This window comes from Carassius auratus, chromosome 27 (genome assembly GCF_003368295.1).
Source record: "Carassius auratus strain Wakin chromosome 27, ASM336829v1, whole genome shotgun sequence".
NCBI lineage: Eukaryota > Metazoa > Chordata > Actinopteri > Cypriniformes > Cyprinidae > Carassius > Carassius auratus.
Window position 1 is genome coordinate 2,793,686 of NC_039269.1, and position 11,677 is coordinate 2,805,362.

General features: G+C 40.7%; 1 protein-coding gene across 1 annotated transcript; it reads right to left on the reverse strand.

Annotated features, from left to right (window-relative positions):
- Window positions 1-598: 598 nt before the first annotated feature.
- Window positions 599-7,851, reverse strand: LOC113045086 (nacht, lrr and pyd domains-containing protein 1b-like). The gene is made up of 12 exons (XM_026205236.1): window positions 7,666-7,851; window positions 7,316-7,399; window positions 6,957-7,003; window positions 6,220-6,289; window positions 4,069-4,115; window positions 3,644-3,714; window positions 3,329-3,546; window positions 2,848-3,104; window positions 2,511-2,627; window positions 2,221-2,374; window positions 1,077-1,121; window positions 599-970 (listed from the first exon to the last, which is right to left on the reverse strand). Exons 1-12 carry the CDS (start codon window positions 7,679-7,681, stop codon window positions 708-710), a joined length of 1,389 nt encoding a protein of 462 aa, XP_026061021.1. The 5' UTR covers window positions 7,682-7,851; the 3' UTR covers window positions 599-707.
- Window positions 7,852-11,677: the final 3,826 nt, after the last annotated feature.

Here is an 11,677-nt window from a genome sequence, read left to right on the forward strand (position 1 = left end):
TACAACTTATTAAAAGATATGACACAAATGAAGAAATATTTCAAATTTGTACAGCCCGTCAGATGTTTTTGCTCAATTTGCTCAATGTTTTTGCTGGATTTCTTGCTACAGACATGTACAGTAGAATAACGGTGAAACCATTCATGTGAAATCAAACCAGGTGATCTAAAAATTTTGAACATCTGAATGGTTTCAGAAATCTACCTTGTAAATGACACTTAATTAATGTAATTAACATACTGTCAACATGAGCTGTGGAAAAGAATTCCTTCCTTTCTCCAAATACTTTCAGTACTCCAACTCTGCAACAATGTTATGTCTGTTTGGCACATAAAGTGAAGTGACATTCAGCCAAGTATGATGACCCATACTCAGAATTTGTGCTCTGCATTTAACCCATCCGAAATGCGCACACACACAGAGCAGTGAACACACACACACACACACACACTGTGAGCACACACCCGGAGCAGTGGGCAGCCATTTATGCTGCGGCGCCCAGGGAGCAGTTGGGGGTTCAATGCCTTGCTCAAGGGCACCTAAGTCGTGGTATTGAAGGTGAAGGAGTACGAACCTGGTCTAGTAAAAGAACTGGAACATGACATAGTGGTAAGCACCTTTCCTCGTCAAAGATGGTTTTTATAATTCTGAGTGTGGATTTTAACATATGCACACTCTATAAAATCATATCCATGCATATGCACATTTTATAAATGAGGTCCCAGTTCTTTTACTAGACCAGGTTCGTACTCCTTCAGCAGTCTGCAGAATTCTACTTTTGCATTATCTCCTCCAGACTCAAGAGCGTTCAACAAGTGTCTCATTTTCTCCTGTGGTGTTTCTGCAACATGGATCTTACTCCACATTTCAGGAGTAATTATTTTTTTGGTCTTTAAACTGTCAGCAATCGCCATCACTGATGAAACTCTCTGAGTGAGTTTATCTCCATGTGTGTTCACAAATTCAGTTTCTGATTGAAACAAAAGAAGATTTAAGGTAGCCTTCAGAAGAGAGTACTATGTGTAAAATACTACAAGAAAAAAACGTAATTAAAATGTGCAGCATTAAAATCAGACCTGGGATCCTTCGGTGTGCAGGAGGTTCTGCAGCTTTACTTGGTGCTATTAACAATAAAAATTATAAAATTAAAAACAAATATTTGAGAAATCTGACAAACATTTTAATAATGTCCTCCCCAACACTGTGGCCAAGTTAGAGCTGTAATCGGGCCTTAAAAGTTAGGCCCGACAGGACCCGAGCCCGACAGGTTTCGGCCCGAGCCCGACAAGTACATTTTGATTGACAGCTTTTTTTTAAAGCCCGAACCGGTATACAGCCCGACATTATTCAAATGTGCGCACGCACACAGCTCTTTTGCCTTTTGCCAACAATGAGCAATTTATTCATGTTTTAACATAATTTACTCATAACTAACGTAGACTAGACCACTTGGAAGTTGGAATAAAGAAATAAAATAAGTCCTCTGTGACATCGTAACATCTCAGCATTCTAGACATAGGCTCATTTAACCTATAAATAGACCAACGCACCAATAAAAACGAGTCAAATTAAATTAAGATAAATTTTAAATTAAGATGGGTATTTGGCAATAACGAAATTAAGATAAAGGCTCCGCCGGATTTGCTTTATTTAATAAAAGAATAATGCCAACATTAGCGTAAACACTCTGTCAACATTATGCATTTAAGACTCAATGAATATGTAGTTATCATTTGAAAAACCTTTACTCACAGAGATTAGGCTAGGTCTAAATGTTTATGTGGAGGAAAATGATTGAATCCACTGTAGAGGTCTTCAGCGCGCTCCTGCGCTCACTGATGGTGCGTCATTATTCACTCATTATTCTCATTATAAGCATGGTCAAAACTTTTCCACACCTCAGACTTTGCTTTAGTTGCTGGTGCAACCAAAACGTAATCACCAGAGGCAAGCCTCCGTTACACCTGCTCAGCATTCATTTTCGCATCTTTCTCGTGCTAATCGAAACACCGAGCGCAAGCCCGGCCCGAGCCCGCGTAAGATGATAGAAATTAAGCCCGAACCCGACCGAACCCGTCGGGTCCCGTCGGGTCCCGTCGAGTTCGGGCAAAGATCTTCAGCTCTAGGCCAAGTAATGGTTTCTCAAAGATTAGTGTCTGTAGATAAACTTAAATCTCTCTCAGTTCTCTTACTCCTACTACAGCAGAATTTCATGAGTACCTGTAAGAAGGATTCGCCGTCTGGGCCACACTTCTTTCCCATCTTCAGTTTTGTCCACAACACCCAGCTTGACCTCCTTGATGTTGACATCCAGAAACACTTCAAATGAGGGATGATAGTTTGGACCAAAATTATCAAGCTGAAATATCTCACTCTGAAAAAGAGAACACCAATATGAAGTTAACATTATAAAGTGGTTAGTGGTTAGTGAATATGGATGCAAATATATATTTTATATGTGCAAATGTTTTAAATATCATAAATTCAAATGTTTTTTTTTTTCTCGTTACCATTGGTTGCACTTCACAGTTCTCTGGCTGACAACACAGACTGTATTGTCTGTCAGTAAAAAGACAACATTTTGAACTTGTCTCTATGTATGATTTATTGTGGTGGAAACACTGGACCTTGAGGAAAGAGTGGTGAGAGTGGTGGGGGACAAAATAAAAAAGGGGTGAATTTACATCAACATGTCACTATACGAAAGCAATAATAATGTTCATATACAAATATGCGTAATGTGTGTTAGGGGAGCTTTGAAAGTCACATGTTTTTATCTTATAATACTCAGAAAGCACATAGAAAAAAACAAAAAAATAAAGGAACAATACGTTCAGACAGCAGTACCTCTGTTACTGGAACATTCCCTGGAAGCAAGTGGACGTTAAGTATTTTCTGTTCCTGTTCAACAGTTACTGGTCGAAGAAAGAGCAAAACCTGGCCATCAATGGGGTAGCCAAATATTGTTTTAATCCAGATGAGCCCAAACCGGCTGAGATCTCTGATGTCAATGATCACATGAGTTTCTGTCACTCTCAGTGGCTGTATTATTTCTACATTACCACCAGTGAAATGTGCTACAGCCAAACCGTCCTTATTTTCCTCTGCAAAATACATTTAAGAATTTTGTTACCTGGTAGAATAAAGATATTGTTTTTCTAATCATACTCTGACTAACATTTTACATAAGAACTCTCATCACACTCCTTGCTAATTATTTACATACATATCTTTAATAACTGCAGTTTCGAGAAATTAGAAATTTTTATTATAAACCACTGTCAACCACTGTGAAACCTTCATATTGAGAATGTAGAAATAAACCTACCAGAGAATATCACACAGTGCGGAAGTTGCAGTCGTAAGACTGATTTTGCAGAACAGTCAATGTTGTACAAGGGTCCTGCCGCCTTCATCTGACCCAAACCATCTAACAGACGAGGATCCCATGAATCAACTCTATACAGCACCTCTCCTTTACCCTCCATCACAAACACAAGATTGGTCAGACTGCAATGAAACTGACCAGCATGTGCACACACAAACCTGAAGGACAAGGAATTATTGACACCTACATATTTGTTTTTCATCATAACAATCTGCTTATATCCTAACAGTGTTGAAAAAATAAAGTGTGCAATACCGGTATGTATTCTTGAGTTTATCTTCATCACCGCTCAATACTGGTGTGAACACTTCTACATCTTCTGAGAACTGAAGTAAAGAAATAAATGAAGAATCTTTTAAATACATTTTTGGATGATAAAATATTTACTAACAGCTTGTGCCAATGCAAACCCTTGTTGACACAAATGTTTGGAATTTTGCTTTCATGCTAATTTACCCTATTTATGGCCATACATTTTTACATATTATATTCCTGTAAACATTCTGAATAATGGGATCTCAATCATTTATCATACACTGAAACCTTAATAGGGGTTATTAATTTGAGAATAAAATATTGTCATACTGTACCACTAGTGAAGAAAGAAAGAAAGAAAGAAAGAAAGAAAGAAAGAAAGAAAGAAAGACTTAAAAATCCTCTCCATGACAGCTGCTACTCACGGAGTATGTTGATGATTCAGCTTTTAACACCGAATCTGAACTCTCTTCTACTGTTAGACAAAAAGAGCAAGGGAATGAAATAACTTGGGTTATTAAAAAAAAAGTTTTTAATGCAAGTATTCTTTTTTTTACATATACTAAAACTATATATTTCCTCATATGTTACATAAAACATTTTTGAGAAAAGAAAATCAGATGTTATTATATCACTGTCTGGTACATTACTATGAAATCAAGATGTGACTTAAAACAGCCACAAAGCTGATAAACTGGACAACTTGGACAGGAATGGACTGTTCCAGCATGCCTCTCTCTGCCAGCTGACCCAGACTCCTCAGCAGGGTCAGCGCAGGCTGATTCAATCCCTGGCAGTGATGCTCTAGTAGAGTTGACACAAAGTCAGCGTAGATGGAGGTGGTGGTTTTTACTTTGTTTGTTACTGCACCAAATTTTACCCTTTCAATGATTATCCGGCAGATAATGGGAATGGAACAGGCACGGAAAAGGGTTTCATTCGCTATGACAGAATAATATGCTTTAATGAAGATGAACTTCTGGAAGTACTTCTCCACCTCCTTCTCATAAAAGCCCATTATATCAGTGAAACAGGGTTGTCCTTTCAGCAGCTTGTTTACTGTGTCCTTAGTTTTGGTGGTGACCAGCAGGAAGGACTCTGGCAGGATGTTACCCCTTGAGAGGGCACAAAGAATGACTTCAGCAGGGGCTTTTTGAAGTGGATTAGTGTGTGCTGACATGTCATAAATGTCCTGCGTGAGTCTCAGCTCATCAAATCCATCAATGATGAAAAGAATCTTCTCTGGTGACTGCTGTAACATCTGTGCGATCTCATCTGATGTTAAACTACAGCTGTAGCTCAAGAGTTGAATTATGTTCATCTCTTCAGAAGTACACATCAGCTCCTCACACTTCAGATAGAAAACTAACTTAAAACGTCTAAGAGAAACTGTGTCAGATGCCCAGTCCAACATAATCTTCTGTGCTATGATGGATTTACCACTGCCAGAGTCGCCTCGGAGAATGGTACTTAGACCATAAAACTGAAACAATTCAGACAAACAGATGTTCTTAAAACTTTCACTTGTTTTTTTTTTGCATAATTACTGGTTTAGTAAACAGGGCAGAAAAGGACTCTTGTTCACCACACAGGAAGCTCAATACACTCTCATACTTCCTTTTCACTGACAGCTTATGCCACTGTACAATATCCTCAGCTCAGCAAGGACAATGAGTTGATTACCGAGCAATATAATTACAATGATTATTTATCTTTGCCATTTATTTTTAGAAAAAGTGTGATTAGCAGAGCTAGTAGAAAAAATGTCCATACCGATGTCTTCTTTCTCATAGACTTCTCTCGGTCTCTTCCTATATTTTCGTTCAGAGGGGTCACTGGGCTTTACATATGCACCTGATGTTTGTGTGTGGAGTTTTGGAGAAAATAAATATTTAGGACACACATATAGTCAGGCTAGAGCACTAGGACTTCACAATGAAGGTATTTTGGGTCAATCAAGTTGAGTGAGAGATCATTGTGATAAATGTATAAAATCAAACTCACACCAATAACTTATCCACACTGCAAACTGATGAAGTGTGTCCTTTTTTTAAATGTTAAAATGGTTTCTTTACCTTTTGCCAGTCTAATTTGCAGAGACAACTATAGAGTACGAAAGACACAAATAAGTGGGAAAAAAACCTTGCAATTTTAAAGACTTCTTCTATTATCTCAATATACCCCAAGAAATTAATTAAAATGAAAGATTACTTTCTCACTAGAAAAAAAAAGATATTTAAGGGGAAAAACATTTTACTTTTTTTAACAAGACTGGCCTACCAACAAAGAGGTTGTCAGAGTGTATTTAACTATTTTTTGGTTTAATTAACTTCCAAATTTCCTGTTAAGACATATACTGCCCATAATCCTGAAGCAGGGAGCACCTTAAACCAATCAGAGAACAGTACTAAAAGAGCTCAACCACAAACTGAGGTGCTCCAAATGGTATAATCAAGTCAGTCTCCCTACAATCTCAAACAGTGTATATATTTGACCATTCTGTAATAAACTTCAAATATATTGCATTTTATACTCATAACCAATGTCTAGAAATCAAAGTGAAAATAAGGACCTACCGGTCATCCAAGACAAGCTATGTGGAGTCTCTTCCAACGCTGGCGAGATTTTTTCAAAGCAATGAGAGATCTTCAAAAAAAATTAAAATAAATAAATAAACAAAAGGGATGAGTGTGTTCGGCAGATCAAGTGCAAGAACAAGTACAAGAAATGCACACTGTCACATCGCATCTTTGGTTCTCTTCAATGTTTGACAGGTTATATGGTCTCCAATGAGCCTGTAGTTAAAAAGTACAAATGTACTTTTTCCACAGCACAACAACATTAGATTCGTATTAGTATCCATCTCTGTGCTGGCTGCATTAAACTTTATTGTATGTCTTTTTGATTTTCTGGATAATCTTGCATTAGTTTATGAGGTAGTGAATGTGTTTTAGAGGTTGAATCTTGTAATCACAGTAATTCCGACAAGATGTGATTGTGGATCCATCTTTTAATGCAAAAAATATATATTATAAAATGACAAGACAATGCTGAAGAATGTACATTTTTAACAATTAGTAAAGCAGGAACAGAAATTTCCAGTGTCCTTTACAAAAATAAGTGCCTAAAATTAGATTCAAGTGCACCAATAAATATATCATCTGCAATCCAATCAGTACATAAATTGAGCTAAACAAGAATTTATTAAGGAAGAAGCCCCACGAGAAACAGACTGTACATGCAAGAGACCACCAATATTACTCAGAAAAGAATTCTGCAAGGAGGAATGGTCAGAAAATACAATTCTACTTACTTTAATAGGAACTGTAGGTGGCAAAAAGGGTAGGTGTTTTTCGTGGCCTTAAAAAGAATTATGGCAGTTCATGTCAAGAAAATTGAAGATTAACTAAAAAGAAGCATGAAGACATTCTAAAACTGAGAAAGTTTTAAATAATCTTGATGTTATTAAAGTGATTACATTTTACAGTACCAATGGAAAATAAATAATATAGAAAACATTAATTTTCATGTTGACTGTAACAAAAACAAAAGTCAAGTTAAGTCATTTTATAAGCCAAAAAAAAAAAAGACAAAGAGAGAGAGAGAGAGAGAGAGAGAGAGAGAGAGAGAGAGAGAGAGAGAGAGAGAGAGAGAGAGAGAGAGAGTCAATACCATCAGATGGCTTCTGAAGTTCAGGATTTTTTCTCCGCCTCTTATATTCAGGGCTGTTAACTGCTTGGTCACTAAAATTAAAATCTGTACCAAAAAACCATAAAGGTCAATCGAGATAACATAAGAATGCCGCTCTGACGATTTTGCAAAACCAATACTTATCAGATTTTGCTTCCAGCATGATATAAATGTGGTGTGAGGCTTCATTAACGTGTGCACCTTTGTTTTATCATCTCATTACATTTGATTCAAACTGCAAGTTTGTAAAGTGATTGTAAGAGATCGTAAATTTGGCGGGGAAAAAGCGCAGCAAGAAGATTCTAAATGTATCACATTTAACCTCTACTCACCGTCAGGAACCTCCATTTGTATACGGCGCGGTTTTAATTCAACGAGAATTTTCAGCAAGTTCGAAAAATGACGTTAGAACATATTCGATATTATCAATTTGTCCTGCAGCAAGGCGAAAATAACTGCGGTTATCATACGGTATATATAAGGTATTGCTGATCGTTATCACATTGCGGAAGCGTTCTATAAACGACATCACAACAGGAAATATAAAATATAAAGTAATTTTATTGGTTTTATTAATGATAATAATGGTATGATTTTTTTCGATGCTCGAGTGTATTAAAGCACATATCTGATACTTAAGAAAAATCATGCTGTGTAAATTATTATGACATAAAAAGTCGAACCTGTGGCATACTAATAATTAATTGATGCCATAGATGCACAAGAGTATTTCCTCCAGCAGAGGACAGCACAGTCCACTTTCCGAATAAACTAGGCACGAGAATAAAGTTTTTTTGCGGGCTTGGTGTTAAAATTAAAACCAACAGAGATGATGTAAACATTCATTTGAAACCACTCTACGCCACACGTCTGCCTGACTATCATATTTTTAATATCAACTAACATAATTTATAATATGTAAATCATCATAATTGTTTAACTCTTTTATCACTTTTTTGCCTGTCATAGCATCCATCTATTTTGAATGGGATTTGAGACCATATTTAATATTTTAAGGATCATCTGTTTAAAAAAAATATAGCCAACCCCAGTATCTTTGCTTATGAAAGACAGAAAACATCTCGGTTACGTATGTAACCATGGTTCCCTGAATAGGGAACGAGATGCTGCGGTGACGTCACCACGTATGGGAACACATCCGGTGTGACGAATGTCTGAAGCCCTATACCATCCCGCCAATCCTACTGGCCAAATGGCGCATAGCACCACCCCACGCATGCGCACGCATGATATACCTGGGTGCAGCGCGCCATTTCGCTCAGATTTCATGACTGAAGATGAAGAAGTTATCAAGGTACGGAACGGCCAGAACCGCAGAATCTCGTTCCCTATTCAGGGAACCATGGTTACATATGTAACCGAGATGTTCCCTATCATAGGTCACTTCGATGCTGCAGTGACGTCACCACGTATGGGAACGATATACCAAAACGCCTGACGTACCTGATAACTGAGATCCGAGGAAGCATCTGCTCAAACGGAGAGAACCCGGGAGCCAGGAGCCATCCTCACATCTAGACTGTAGGACTTGATAAAAGTGCTCGGTGAGGACCATCCTGCCGCAGCACAGATATCATCCATAGAAGATCCACTGAGAAAAGCTTGAGAAGAAGCCACAGCTCGAGTGGAATGAGCTTTAATTCCTAAGGGTGAAGCAATCCGCGCGCCTCATAGGCCAAAGAAATTGCCTCCACCAGCCAATGGGACATGCGCTGCTTTGTAACTGCATGGCCCTTACTTTTATGTCCAAAACAGACAAACAGCTGGTCAGATTCACGCCAAGGGGCTGTACGATCCACATAAGTCTTCAAAGCTCTAACAGGGCAAAGACTTAGATCTCCTGACCCAGCCTCAGCAGGTGAAAAAGCTTCCAGGACCACTTGCTGAAAGCGAAAGGGGTTAGATGCGACCTTAGGAACATAGTTAGGCCTGGGCCGCAGCAGCACCTTCACAGAGCCCGGTGCAAATTCCATGCATGAGGGTGAAACAGAAAGAGCCTGTAAATCCCCAACTCTCTTGAGGGAGGATAAAGCCATGAGAAGAAGTGTCTTCAGTGTCAAGAATTCATCCGATACGGTCTCCAAGGGCTCAAACGGATGCCCTGATAAACCTAGCAACACAATGGATAAATCCCATGAAGGAACTCGCACAGGGCGGAAAGGCCTCAGCCGTCGCGCACCCTGTATGAAACGAGAAACCAGTGGATGACGCCCCACAGAGGCACCGCCTATGTATTCGTGGTAAGCTGAAATGGCTGCCACGTAAACCTTTAAAGTGGCTGGTGTAACGCCATCCGAAAAACGCTCCTGGAGGAACTCCAGCACTGAAGCCACTGGGCAGTAAACTGGATCCACATTATGATTGCCACACCAGGCTGTAAACAGTCTCCACTTGAAAGCATATAAGCGTCTCGTAGAAGCTGCTCTAGAATTCAATATAGTCTCAGTGGTTTCAACAGAAAGACCGGGACATACTAATGCACTCCGCTCAGTGGCCACGCCCACAGTTTCCACAGATCTGGCCTCGGGTGCCAAATCAGCCCCTGTGCTTGTGATAACAAATCCTGTCTGAGGGGAATCTCCCACGGAGAGCCCGCTAGCAGACTGATCAGATCCGCAAACCACGGCTGCGTGTGCCATCGCGGAGCCACCAGCAGCAGCTGTTCCACTCTGTCCCGCCGTATTCTGCATAATACCGCTGGGATCAAACGAATCGGAGGAAAAGCATACAGACTGGTCCTGGGCCAGCTGTGAGCTAACGGAGCGTAGGGAGAACCATAGCGGGCAGCTGTGAGCTAACGGAGCGTAGGGAGAACCATAGCGGGCAATGCGTAGTCATGCTCGACGCGAATAAATCCACTTTCGCTTTGCCGAATATCCGCCATAAAAGATTCATCGTCTGGGGGTGTAATCGCCATTCTCCCTGTTCCAGAGCCTGTCTGGATAGCAAGTCCGCTCCGAAATTCAATCGTCCGGGGACATGAACGGCCCGGATCGACAGAAATTTGTCCCGAGACCACAGAAGAACATGCCTCGCCAGCCTGCACAGGGGGCGAGAGTGCAATCCTCCTTGATGGTTCAGGTAAGACACAACCGCTGTGTTGTCCGATCTGAGCAGCACATGACGGCCGATCAGCATATCCGTGAAATACTGGAGAGCCAGAAAAACTGCCAGTAATTCCAGTCTGTTTATGTGCCAGCCGCGCTGAGCCGCTGTCCATACTCCGTGGGCTGGGCGCCCTCGACACACAGCTCCCCAACCAGTCAAAGACGCGTCCGTCGTGACAGTCTCTCTCAGAAAGCATAAATTCCCAGTCGAACTCCTGACAGGAGAAATTCGGTTGACATCCATAATTTTAGCGACATCACACACCGCCGTGTCACCGAAATCATTTGATGCGGAAGACAACGGGTGAAATATTCCGCCTTTTCGTCCACCACTGAAAGGGGCGCATTTGAAGCAATCCCAGACGAATCACGGGGGATGCTGCTGCCATTAGACCTAAGAGCCTGAGGCACAATCTCACTGTCACCGTGCGACCCGCTTTGAAGTGCCGCACGCATGACGCAATCGACTGAGCGCGCGGGAGAGAAAGCTTCGCTGTCATCGTGCAAGAGTCCAGATCTATTCCCAGAAAAGTTATCCGTTGAGAGGGAGTTAAAACACTTTTCTTGAAATTTGTGTGTAAGCCCAGGTTGTTTAAATGATTCAGCACAAGATCTCGGTGAGAGTGTGCCTGAGTCTGCGATTGCGCTAGCACCAGCCAATCGTCCAAATAATTCAACACACGAACGCCCTGGAGCCACAACGGGGCCAGAGCTGCGTCCATGCATTTGGAGAAAGTACGGGGCGCTAAAGCCAAGCCAAAGGGAAGAACGCGGTACTGATACGCTTTGCCCTCTAAAGCGAATCTGAGGAACTTCCTGTGTCTCTTGACGATCTGAATATGGAAATACGCATCCTTCAGATCGATCGTAATAAACCAATCGTTTGGTCGGATCTGAGACAGAATAGATTTTACCGTCAACATCTTGAATTTGCTCGGCCTGAGTGCAAGATTCAGACGGCATAAATCCAGAATGGGCCGTAATCCGCCGTCTTTTTTCGGTACCACGAAATAACGGCTGTAAAAACCTGTCTCCATCTGAGAGGGGTGTACTTCTTCTATAGCCCCTTTGCTCAGCAGAGTTGACATTTCCTGTCGCAGCACCGCCATTTCCGTAGACTTCACCGTAGTGGAAAGAATTCCGCGGAAAGGAGGCGGGCCTTTTCGAAACTGAATGTTGTATCCGTGACAAATCGTGCGTAACACCCATTGAGAAA